This window comes from Helianthus annuus, chromosome 15 (assembly GCF_002127325.2).
Source record: "Helianthus annuus cultivar XRQ/B chromosome 15, HanXRQr2.0-SUNRISE, whole genome shotgun sequence".
NCBI lineage: Eukaryota > Viridiplantae > Streptophyta > Magnoliopsida > Asterales > Asteraceae > Helianthus > Helianthus annuus.
The window spans coordinates 39,143,316-39,155,794 of NC_035447.2; the positions used below are offsets into that span (position 1 = coordinate 39,143,316).

Below are 12,479 nucleotides of genomic sequence, written 5' to 3' on the forward strand. Positions count from 1 at the left end.
AATCTCACAAAGTATGTATGAATTGTAGGAGATTGGTCACAATTTTATGAGAAATGTATTAACAAAAATAATAAAGATACTCTTTATGCATTAGGGGAATTGTAGGACACGTACTGTGTACAAATCCAAAAGAAAATAAGATGATATACAACATATGTAAATAAATGACTCAAACTGACAAGAGATTGAATCACATCTTTTTGTATAATCCTTTGCGTAGTCTTCAACGAGATCTTGATTCACGTCTTCTTATACGATCATTTGTGTAGTCTTCAGTGTGATCTCGAATCGCATCTTCTTATACAATCTTTTGCTATAATAAAGAACAAACAAGTGTTGATGATTGTAGTTGAGGATTCACGTTTAACACGGGTCTCTTAAAACAGATTCTGCTCCTCTACTTAGACAACATGTCAATATACTAGGGTACAATATCCAAAGCAGTATGTACTGCCAGATAAGGACACTCACCCGAGGTTACAACGGGTGAAATCGTAGTGTTACAACTTGTGGAAGGATGTGAAGGTGGTGGAGTCAGATAGAGAGTACTCATCTCTATTTACTTCTAAAACATACAAGCCATCAAACGTTCACCTCTTCTCTAAGAATTCTTGTATATTTTTATGTATATTCTCATGTATATTCTATGTTACAACTCAAACATATGAGACAAGTTCTATACCTTACAATGATTTAACTCCGTAACATTTCATGTACACAAAGGAAGCGCAAAGTCTTCTATTTATACAACATCCATGGGTGAATAAAGAGTTAATTAGAGACTTAGTTAAATACTTAAATTTCTAATCAAGTGATATAAAAAAAAAACTTTTTTTTCTCTTAAATTTAGCATACGAAGAGTCTCATTAAATCTCCATTCACCTTATTCCAAATTTCCAACAAACACCGTCTCCCTTGATAGGGATGGAAGGGAAGGAGATGACATGAATTAGAGGGTGGGGACGACACTCTTCAACCTAAGGAGGTAAGAATATATTGTAAAGATCTACAAATCAAACCTGACACCACTCGACTATGCGACACATGATTTACCTCGCTTGTGTTAGGGTGAAGGGAGTGGTTACCTATTTGGAACAGGTAAACTCCCCATTCACCCAAACAGACAGTGCCGCATGAATTCACCTTAATTGTTTACCTAATACTCAAAAACGTTGGTGGTTTACCTAATGGGGTTTAGGTAACTATTTAAAAAAAAATGTGTGATAGGTTGAGAAGGAATGGACCCCACCACACATCCTTCCCTCTCCCCCTTCCCTCATCAGTAAACCTTCACCGAGCGGTAAACACAGACGACGACGGTGTTACCGTTCGGTAAACCGCTTTGCCGATCTGTTTACCGCTCCACTTCGCTCACCCTTAGCCATGAGACCAGTCAATGAGGATGCTAGTCTCGCTTGTGTTAGCCATGAGACCAGTCAATGAGGTTGCCAGTGGCACAAAATTCTATGGTTTAAACTTTAAAATATAAAAAACATTCTAGTCATGTTGTTAAATTAAAAAACCCAAAAACAAATCATATATCTTGATATCACTCGAATAACCAACCGGTTACACTCCATCCAAACCTTGGAACTTTCACGATGTCCAACACGTCACCGGAGTCAACCACCGCACCGTTACTCCGGCCACGGCAACCCACCGGAGACTCACAATCCACCACCGCTAGACCTAACACACTCGCTCTCCTCCTCGGCCGAGCTTCGGGACGCCACGGCGCCTCTATGCTGGTGCGCGAGACGGCAGCGCGCCAGCTGGAACAGCGCCGAGCCGACTGGGGCTATTCAAAGCCGGTCGTAGCCCTAGATATGACGTGGAACCTCGCGTTCGTTGCGGTTTCGGTAGTTTTGTTGTTCTGTACGATGGATGAGAAACCTAATGTGCCGGTTAGGGTTTGGATTTGCGGTTATGCGGTTCAGTGTGCGTTGCACGTGGTGTTGGTGTGGTTGGAGTATAGGAGGAGGAGTCGGAGATTAACGGAAGAGGAAAGTGCAGGTGGAAGTGATAATTTGAATGATAGTGAAGAGGATGAAGGGAGGATTGGGGATGGTTTGAGTTCTAATGGAATCAGGTGTGTTTTGTCAGTTGAATGTTATGATTCTGTACTCTGCATGTTGTTATTGTTATTGTGGTGTGAATATGCCTGTTTTTTTTTTTTTAATATGTATCTGCAATTTGTGAAGTGTTTATGTTGAGAAATATGGAGTATGTTATTTGAGTTGTGATTTGTGAGGTATTTTCAAGGAAAAAAAATGTTGTGTTGCGTTCTTTAGAATCTATGTTGTCAAAAGCCCAAGGGGCACTCAGGTGCATAGGCTGAGCCTGGAGCCTAGGTGTTTAAAAAGCGAGGCTTTTTTTAAGCTAGGCGCATAGTATAAATTACCATTTTTAGGGGTTTAAGACATGTTTAGGGCTAGTTTAAGGTTGATTCCAAGCTATTTTAGGTTGATTCCAGCCTTAATTTGGACTTTTTTTTCTTACATTTTGGCTAGAAAATGCCCTGAAGCAGGCCTGAGAGCTCGAAAGCTCGCCTTTCAGGGCGCAATGCAAATGCGTTGGGCTGCGCCTGGGCGCCTAGACACGCACCTAGGGGGCTTTTGACAAATTAGCTTTAGATGTTGGTGTATTCAACCTTTCAGCCTCTTTTTTACTGTTTTGTGTGTGTTGAGCTGCTGTATTTTCAAGATATAAGCTTCACTTTGTCTGCAATCATTGAAGACACTGAGATTTTAATGGAACTCGTAGAAAATTTTGACAAAAAAATACAGTTGTCATCAAGTCAATATTTCCATCGTGTTCACTTGGGATCGATTTGGAGGCTATTAGATGGTTTGATTTTTGTTTATTATGCTAGGCATATCTAATCATCTGTGAGGTTCATTGCATTACTCTGATTTTTTGTAGAATTTGTTTTGTGCCTGTTGTCTGTTGTATACTTGCACCTCCTAGAGGACATGTGATGAGCAAATTAAGCATATGATTTGTTAGACTTGCACCTCTCTGTGAACATGATCGGTGATAAGAGTTCTTGGAGACAAGATAAAGGTTAGCTTTTTTTAGGATATAGGTTATTCATATTTGTAAAGAAAAATACCTACGGGTGGGGCATTACTTGGTATGTTTGTTTGTTTTGTCTGCTGTATACATGATTCATTAAGCGATGCGTTTCAAGATTTGTATGTTTTTCAGCTACGCTAAAAGATGTGAAAATCTTAATACAATGGTATCATTCGTCTGGTGGCTGATCGGCTTCTACTGGATGGTTGCTGGTGGTGAGATTCTTATGCATCGTGCTCCGCGTCTGTACTGGTATGTCTTGAACCAATATAATATTATTACAGTCTAGAACACCGAAACCCCTAAGTGCTACAATTCTCTACCTTTTCTTTCTTTCCTTCCCACGATTGCAGGGTGACCGTGGTGTTCTTAGCCTTTGATGTGTTCTTCGCCATCTTCTGTGTTGTGTTGGCATGTTTAATCGGGATTGCCCTTTGTTGTTGCCTGCCCTGCATAATTGCTATTCTGTATGCAGTTGCTGGCCAGGTGAGAAGACAAATATTCTTTCTTGTTTTTTTTATAACAGACGGGTCATGCGGGTTGGGTAACATTTTAAAATGGATTCTGGTTAGAAAGGGTAACTTCATGTTTTTTGTCAACTTTGAAATTTTGTAAAGAGTAAAATGCCATTTTCGTTCCTGAGGTTTGGCCAGTTTTGTGACTTTCGTTCAAAGGTTTGTTTTTTTGCATCCGGATCCAAAGGTTTGAAATCTTGTCATTTTCATCTGGCTCATTAACTCCATCCATTTTTCTCCGTTAAGTCATGTGCATTTTCGTCTTTTTTATTTAGTAGGGGTATTTAGAATACTTGTACATTATGCTAAATGCTTGTACATAAAGTGAAAAAGACTGAATTGCCCTTTAAGTTAACAAAAAAGACGAAAATACCCTTGACTTAATTGAAAAAAATGGGTGGAGTTAACGAGCTGGATGAAAATGGCAAGATTTCAAACCTTTTGGATCCAGATGCGGAAACACAAACCTTTGGACGAAAGTCGCAAAACTGGCCAAATCTCAGGGACGAAAATGGCATTCTACTCTTTGTAAATAATTAGATGACTTTTGACCGGTTATCAAACAAATACAACCTGAATTGTCGTGTTTGCATATAAGTGGGTTGACATCACTGCATCTACTAACGATCAATGTTTCATGAACTTGTATAACATACCATAGTAACATGCAGGAAGGTGCATCCGATGCAGACCTCAACGCGCTTCCTAAATACAGATTTCAGGCATCCAAAGATAACGAAGACAAACCTGAGGTGGGAGCAGGTAGAATGGTTCCTGCTGAATCAAATGGCGGTCACTTAGCTGTCGAACGTGTTCTTCTACCTGAGGATGCTGTAAGTTTATTGTTGATGATTTGGAAGGGTATGTTAGGAATTTGACTACGATTAATTTTTTTTGTGGGATAAAATGTTGCAATTTTCTTTCAGGATTGCTGCATTTGTCTAAGCACATATGAAGATGGAGCAGAGCTTCATTCACTTCCTTGCAACCATCATTTCCATGCTACATGCATTGTGAAATGGCTGAAGATGAATGCAACTTGCCCACTTTGCAAGTACAACATCCTCAAGGGAAATGAACAGGTTTAAAAAGTAATCGAGTCTTCATGCGCGTGCTACTATGTATTTATTCATGTACATGAAGTAATGTAAACAAATAAATATGTGATGACAATAGATCCCGACCGTTGCTTATTTGGTTTTTTGTATGAGTTTGGTCTTCTTGGTACAAATGAAGAAAATAATGCTTACATTTATAGGATTTATTTCAGCAGTAGTTTGTGTAGCTATTTGATGAGTTCAGATCTTGTATATGTAATACAAAGTGGAGCTTTTTAGGATGTTTACCCTGGGATTGTTCTTATCAAAGCATGTTTAACTTTGAAGTTCTCTAATCCACAAGACAACTAATGTGTGTAATACGTATTGGTGGTATTTGAAGTTGGTCATTCTTTATAAACCTATGTTTACTTTTGATGTGGGTTTGCTTTAGTATGTTGCACATTTGCCTTATTTGTATTGTAAAATTGAATTGTACATGCTGAAAAGTAACCATGCCAGAAATGTGAGTACCATACGGTATCGGTATGTGTGTAAAATTCGGTAAAAATACTTGTACCGTGGTATCGGTATGTGTGTAAAATTCGGTAAAAATACTTGTACCGTGCTGAACCGATACCGTACCGAGAACACTGGTACTGAAAACTCCAAAAGGTGGGTACCTAATCGGTACCGAAAAAAAATCGGTATAGAAAATTCGGTACCGGTACCAAATCCCAAATGCTCATCCCTACAACTCGATATGCTCATCCCTACAACCAAATAGGCAAAAATTCGGTATGGGGAATTCATTCGTTAGGTTTTTTTTTTTTTTTTACAAAAACAAAATACTTAATATAATGTTTTTTTTTTTAAACCGGATCGAGCCTACCAACCAAAAAAATCGGTACCGTAACTAAATAAGCGATATAAATCTTTTTGAAACTGGATCTAGCCGGTACACATCGAAAAACATTGGTACCGTATTGGTACTATTAGAACCGGTAGTGGTATCGTTTGGTATGGTTTTCAATCAGTGTAGAGCATGTGTTGATATTCTTATGGACTTATCACGGCTTTATTTTTTAAGTTTTCTCTTTCGGTTGCTGTATTGGGTGTTAATACTATATCGATACTGTAATAAACCGAACTGACATCGACCAGGTTCTCGCTATTAACTTTATGTTAACCGATACGTTTACGGTCCATATAAAATTTATTAAAAACTGGGTAGCCCCCGCGGATATAACCTGCTGGTTTGAATAAAAACATGTGAAGTTTAAATTTGAATAAAGAGAACGCAAACAACTCTTCTGTGTTCCATTACATGCTCAAATGAGAATCCCACGCGCCGCCATGGAAGCTTTCAAATTCTCCGCTCTGATTTCATGGAGATCCGTACGTCTTCATCTCTCTCTCTCTACGTATATATCACATATATCATGTACGGTACTTGATGATCGCAGACAGGTAAGCAGCAGCAGACGATCGCTCGTTGCATCGAGAAGACAGGGCGGGCGCTTCACTCCGGCGATCTATCGACGGTGAGAATCTGGCCGGAGTTAGCCGGAACAGGAAGGTACTTCGATTTCCGTTCACTTTTAATTCCTGCCTCAATTGATTTTGCTGAAGATTCGCCGCTTTGTACTACGCTTCGTAAGGATGGACACAGTGTTCGAACTGTTGAGCATTTGTTATCGGCTTTGGAAGGGACCGGTGTTGATAATTGTCGAATCGAGATTATGAATTCTGGTTCTGATGATACATCAGTGGAGGTATCATCAAACAGCCCTAACTAGTTTCTGACTACTTAATATACGTGTAGCTAGGGTTGTAAACGAGTCAAACCGTGCGAGCTATTCTACAGCTCATTAAAAGCTCGAATCGAGCCGAGCTTAAACAAGCACGAACCGAGCTGTAATGAGCTTGAGCCAAGCTTAAATGAGCCTTTTAGTTATATAATTTTTCGTTAATAAATTAAATATATATTTTTTTCGAACAGTTATTATAATATATAAAATTATGATAAAAATAACTAAATAACATATATTATCTTATAAAAATTATAGTTAAAATACATTTACAAAAAATAATAAATGTATATAAATAAATGAATACATAATAAACGATAAACGAGCCCAGATCGAGCTTCAAATACTACTCACGAGTCGAGCACGAGCTTTAGAAATATAGTTCAAATTGAGCCAAGCTTGGGTACACACGTACATACAGCGTGCAAGGAGTTTGAAATCGAATTGATGTGATACATAAAGTTAGATTATTTGTTGTAATGATTTCAATTTTTAGGGCAAATTAGTGTGCATGATGTTATTTAAATGTGAATCAGAGTATAGTTTAGTATCAGAAGTTGAATTGTGTGGTTAATTGATTTAGGTACCCATTTTTGATGGGTCAGCTAGGGAATGGGTGGAAGCTATTGACCAAGTTGGGTTGACTGATGCCATGGATTGCAATGGCAGAAGTTGTGATAGAGTAGCACCTTATCTTACTCAACCTGTTCATGTGTCAAAAGGAGATTCTGTTATAGCAGCATTTCCTGCTAATGAAACTAATATCAGTTATGGAATTGATTTTCCGCAGGTGAATATGTTGTTCATATCGTTTCTTTTGTTTAGATACATATATACAGACATACTCACAGACTGCTATGTTGTTCATATCATTTCTTTTGCTGTTAACTTCTATATACTATTTCAGGTATCAGATTTAAGCCTCAAGTGGTATTCATCAAGCTTTTGCACTGGCTCTTTTTATTCTAAGCAAATAGCTCCTTCAAGAACCTTTTGCATTTATGAAGAGGTAAAATGCTGATCTTCTTAACCAACACTTATACCTTGATGTCTTCCTATGCTGGGATATTCCAGCTGTAACATCTTATTTCTTAAGATCCCGCGACTTGTATATTTGACTTTAAATTTCAGTTATTATCATAATGAAATCCGTCAAATTTGTTGTGCCGTAGAGTTCTAAAGTCGATCATAAAAGAGGACCTTTAACGGGCTTGTGTGTCTTTTGTTATGTTTAATTAAGGAAATAATCTATTACAGGTGGAGAAAATGCGTAGTGCAGGACTCATTAAGGGTGGTTCTGCAGAGAATGCTGTTGCTTTCAGGTGAGATGCTAGTTGCTTGAATAGTTGAATTAGCAGATCAGTTTGGATTAACAATCATGTTTATATACTTGTATGTACAAACTAGAGGTGGTCCTTTTATGGAGTAACAGATTAATTTAGGTTATACATTGAGGTCAAATGGTATCATTGTAACAAAATAATCTATCTAAAACATTAGTTATCAATAAAATTCAAGGTAAGAAACGAGAAAAAAGTATTGGCATGTGCACCTGGCCATGTACTAATATCGACCCGTTGCCTGACCCATCTATTTTTCCATCTTTAGTTTTAATCGTTGTGCCAATTGATCTTCATGTTCTGTTCCAGTATCAGTAAAGGTTTGCTGAATCCACCTTTGCGTTCACTGGAGGAGCCATGTAGGCACAAGGTTTTGGATTTCATTGGCGACGTCTCTCTCTTCGCCCGAAGGGGTAGTCAAGGGCTCCCAGTTGCAAATATCATAGCTTTTAAGGTTCGTCTCTCTAATCCTATTTAACACATGTGCTATGTATAATAATTATATTAATATTCTGATTATATGGTTTTAGCAATCATATTTTACACATTATGTATAAAATGTTCTGAAAAATGAACAAAAACCCAATCCCGCCTGTCGTGAATCTTGTTCCTTCCTCACAAACTGGTTCTAAACTTTGTACAAATGCAGGGAGGACACTCATTGCATGCGGAATTTGTTCGCAAGCTGTCATCTACTTCTTAAACAAGAATAAGGCAAGACCGCATCCTTATTTTTGAGTATGTATGCAAGATTTGGCTTGCTTATACGCGATTGTAGTATACGCATGGGGGAACAATATGTTGAAATTGTGCTTTTAGAATCTGCTTGTGCACTTCTGAAATAGTCTTTATTCAGGAAAATAGTCTTAGTCTTTAGGAATTTGTTAGTCAAAACACCATGCTTTGAGATCTTGTTATTTTTTAGTTAGTATTAGAAATCTGTTATAAATTCAGTGCTTCCGACTCTCTGCTTTTAATGGAACATCTTATTCAGTTATATCGTTTTCATTCGGTATCTGTAAGCTAAATTCTTCTTTCTTTAATTTTAAAATACCAACAAATTGGTATCAGATCCTCATTCTTCTGGAATATTAGTGTAAATTCTGAATGTTTTCAAGCGAGTTGAGAGCAATTAACACCCAACTTCAATACTGCACAGTGACATGACAAGTTCAGTAGCGATTGATCGGTGTCGAAGCCCCAATCAAAATAGAGAGAAAATGTAGCTACTCACTTAAGACTAGTAAGGGTAAGAAGGGTGTTGAGTCCACGGGGAGTTGGTGGATGATAACAAATTCGTATTGATGTTGAAAATAAAAATCATTTTCTGAGTTTGTTGGTAATTAATTCTAAAATTTAATTAAACGAGATTAAAGGACAAGTTGTCATGTATATGAAGAAATTTGTACTTTTACCAATATGTTTAACAAATCATATAGACATGACTTGTGCACTTTTCACATAAACCAAATAGATTATCGTCAACTCACATTAGGTCATAAACAACACAATGGAGTTTCTCCGGAATGACATTTTGGTGATTAACGATGGACCATCTTGATGAATGAATCATTCATAAAATCTTTTTTAGATTAATACAGAAGTAGTAACAGACACAATTGAAAACATTTGCTTGAGCATGAAAACTAGTATCTAATGTTTAAACACGTCAACAAACCAAAGTCTTACAAGTGATGAATAAAGACCCCTAACTCGGTTGTGACTACAAGCGATGCTATTCATGAATGGGTTGATCAAAACGAATGCTTGTGTGAAATCCATCCAAAGTTGATTACCAATTGATAATAATCAAATCTCTAGTGTTTCACTTCTCGTTCTCGTGCTTTTAAGTGTCAAAGTTAGCAATGTCTATATGGGATAATCTCAAAATTGAGTAATGGGTAGGATGATTGAATCGGGATGCAACTTCTTAAGAGCGGGCCTATTATCAAACCGTTTGATTGATTTGAGCGATCGATCAAATCGATTTGAAAAATTGGATGTCATTGTAATTAATTTAAAAATATCAAAATACAAAAAAAAAAAAAAGAACCTTTAAAATAAGAGTTAATAAACGTAATTCAGTTAATAAGTTTTCACTTTTTACCAAATTTTTATTAGCCCTTTTGACCCACACTATCACCATCACAAGGATATTCATTCACCAGAGATTTTTCTTTTTGAATTTCTAAAAAATTAATTCAACTATTAGATGTAATGTGCTCATAGGGTATATCTCATGTGACAGATTAACATTAACTCATCGCCTAACATCATATCGACATGTCATTCTTGTTTAACTGCTAACCCATCTGAATCGTGTGAAACATTGAAACATATCTTTATTCACTTTTATGATTTTTGCTTTGTGTTCCCTCCTCCTGTACCTCCTCCTGTACTATCCTCTTCAACGTTTGATATCAATCTTGTATATTAGTTTAACTATTATTATAATACTATTTTCTTAGATGTTACCTAAATTTCAAAAGGTTGAACTATACAAATAGAGATACAATATTTATAACATTTGTCTTTAATTCACTTTTGTATTTAACTTTTTTTTAAATATTCAACGATGATTAAAAGAACATAAAAAGATGGATTTTAATATAAAATAATCAAATAAATAAACACACAAATAGAAATTAAAAAAAAAATATTTTATAAAAAAGTGTTTTTCTTAGAAAAGAAAATATATTATGTGTCTCATTTCAATTGGTGAGTTTTGAAGTTTGGACGCTATATTTATAAATCGGGTACTACCCATCCAATTATATCTCATATTTTTCTTTTTATGTTTCTCTTCTTTCATTTTTTTTTTTTTTTGATTCTTCATGGAGCCACCGAGCAAAGGTAGAATAAACAAAAGAAGTGTCGAACAACGGAAGTGTAAATCATCAAGTAAATCCAGTAAAAGAACTGTTGACCGTCAACAAAACTGTAAAAGTGTTGACTTTCAAACGATTGAACATAAGAAATTACAAGGAAATATCGAACAACAAAATAAATTAGCTGGTATGAAGGGTTGTATAGCTATCAAACATTGAAACACTAGTTTTGACACATGAGCCAAGCTCAACCGGAAAACGTAAAACCCGACCGGTCCAGTACAAGGCGGTCCATATATCCTGGACTAGATTTGCGTGATATCCGGTTCCCGGTCTAACCATTCCAATTCGTTTCAATTTTTTAAACCTTGGGTAAAACACTTAAATTAAAATGACAAATCAGAAGCACCCAATAGATATTGAATTGAAACATTTGTATATGTATAAGCTCGTCTATGTATGTGTTGATTTATTTAGTGTTTTATGTTTTGATTATATTTATACTCAATGTTTTTTATTATATTTTTCCATTGGAAGGAATATCTACCCTTAGACCGGCCGACATTTTGGTATTTGGATGGATAGGAGGAAAGCAAGCATATGTAGATCTATCAGGGGTTTTCCCCCTTGTGGGCTTAGGGGGTAGTGTTTTCACGATAGGTCAGATTGCTTTATAAGCTGCTTCGGGCAAAGTGACCAAACACGAGAAAGCGTGCCTTGACAACCAACACGTGTTTATCCCATTTGCTTTTGATACCTTTGGGTTCCTTGCGCCAGAGCCTGTGGACCTACTTAGCCGAGTTCAAAGGGTCATGCACAATGATGTTATGACCCAAAGATCTATGAATGTAATTTTTAAAAGACTTAGTTTTGCTATTAAAAAATGGGTAGCTGCATAGCTTGTTGTCTGTTTACCTTCTATAATTTCATTGATAAAGGATAAACATTATTTGTAAACTCTTTAACTCTACTGTCACCTGTTTAAAGTGAAACTTTTAGGACCATTTTCAGGAAACACAAAATGTGGGTTGTGAAAAAGAATTGAGAAACTTTTAGGAGCATTTTCATGAAAACCAAAAATTAATATAAAAAAGCTTAACAAAATGTGGGTGTTTCATGTGAAAAAGAATTGAGAAACTTTTAGGAGCATTTTCATGAAAACCAAAAATTAATATAAAAAAGCTTAACAAAAATGTGGGTTTTCATGTGAAAAGGGCATTTTGGAGCAAAGTGATGGAACGTAAGACAAAGAGGAGAGTGGTGATATAAGTGAAAGAACAAAGCGGTAATAAGATTATCATTGCCGATGTGTTTAGGCTATAGGGTGTGGTCATGACCCTTATAACCACCATGATCCTCCACATAGGCATCATGTCATCCATCTTTAATTTATCATTTAAAACCACTACCCTAAGGGTGTGGTCATGACCCAAACCACTATCCCCTTTATTTTTTTAATTTATTTTTGTCTTAATTTCAAATGGGAGGATTGTGGCAATCGTGGTTTAATCCATGGGAACCACCATCAATTAAGGAGGGGGTGGTATACCATTTAATTAATGATCCTATGTGGAAATAATGTTCCAATCCATGACCCCCACACCTCATAGCCTTAGAGAAGTAAATGGTGGTCATTTTTAATGTTCCGATTAAGGGCAAAGATGAGACCATTCGTTACTATCATGAGTGGATGTGAGATATAAAAACCGAAAAGAAAGCGAGAGATAGTTCTCTATATAATCATAGAAAGAAGATACCCCCTCCTCCCATAAATTAAACGACTCTATAAATAAACGCTATATTCATTTTTAGACCAAGTGTAATGGAATAACTAAAAAGTGCAATACCTTCACTTAGGTAAAGACACAATAAA

At 36.5% G+C, this 12,479-nt stretch overlaps 2 protein-coding genes across 4 annotated transcripts; both read left to right on the forward strand.

Moving 5' to 3' along the window:
• Positions 1–1,528: 1,528 nt before the first annotated feature.
• On the forward strand, positions 1,529–4,957 carry LOC110911401 (E3 ubiquitin protein ligase RIE1). Of its 2 annotated transcripts, none has more exons than XM_022156009.2 (5): positions 1,529–2,089; positions 3,208–3,327; positions 3,429–3,561; positions 4,262–4,451; positions 4,517–4,957. In XM_022156009.2, exons 1-5 carry the CDS (start codon positions 1,602–1,604, stop codon positions 4,543–4,545), a joined length of 960 nt encoding a protein of 319 aa, XP_022011701.1. In that variant the 5' UTR covers positions 1,529–1,601; the 3' UTR covers positions 4,546–4,957. The 2 variants fall into 2 exon arrangements, with proteins under 2 accessions (XP_022011701.1, XP_022011700.1); XM_022156008.2 differs by having other exon boundaries at positions 1,530–2,089; positions 4,262–4,423.
• Positions 4,958–5,891: 934 nt separating this feature from the next.
• LOC110911403 (probable UDP-3-O-acyl-N-acetylglucosamine deacetylase 1, mitochondrial) lies at positions 5,892–8,784 on the forward strand. 2 transcript variants are annotated; one of them, XM_022156010.2, is made up of 7 exons: positions 5,892–6,025; positions 6,094–6,402; positions 7,022–7,228; positions 7,346–7,447; positions 7,696–7,760; positions 8,088–8,232; positions 8,428–8,784. In XM_022156010.2, the coding sequence occupies exons 1-7, from the start codon at positions 5,963–5,965 to the stop codon at positions 8,479–8,481; spliced, it is 945 nt and encodes a 314-aa protein (XP_022011702.1). In that variant the 5' UTR covers positions 5,892–5,962; the 3' UTR covers positions 8,482–8,784. The 2 variants fall into 2 exon arrangements, with proteins under 2 accessions (XP_022011702.1, XP_035839695.1); XM_035983802.1 differs by having other exon boundaries at positions 5,900–6,025; positions 6,098–6,402.
• Positions 8,785–12,479: the final 3,695 nt, after the last annotated feature.

Coding starts and splice junctions, on each gene's coding strand:
- LOC110911401 (XM_022156008.2), top strand. CDS start 1,602: ATGTCCAACACGTCACCGGAGTCAACCACCGCACCGTTACTCCGGCCA. Junction 2,090..3,207: donor TTGAGTTCTAATGGAATCAG/GTGTGTTTTGTC, acceptor TATGTTTTTCAG/CTACGCTAAAAGATGTGAAA. Junction 3,328..3,428: donor CGTGCTCCGCGTCTGTACTG/GTATGTCTTGAA, acceptor CCACGATTGCAG/GGTGACCGTGGTGTTCTTAG.
- LOC110911403 (XM_022156010.2), top strand. CDS start 5,963: ATGAGAATCCCACGCGCCGCCATGGAAGCTTTCAAATTCTCCGCTCTG. Junction 7,229..7,345: donor ATGGAATTGATTTTCCGCAG/GTGAATATGTTG, acceptor ATACTATTTCAG/GTATCAGATTTAAGCCTCAA. Junction 7,761..8,087: donor GAGAATGCTGTTGCTTTCAG/GTGAGATGCTAG, acceptor GTTCTGTTCCAG/TATCAGTAAAGGTTTGCTGA.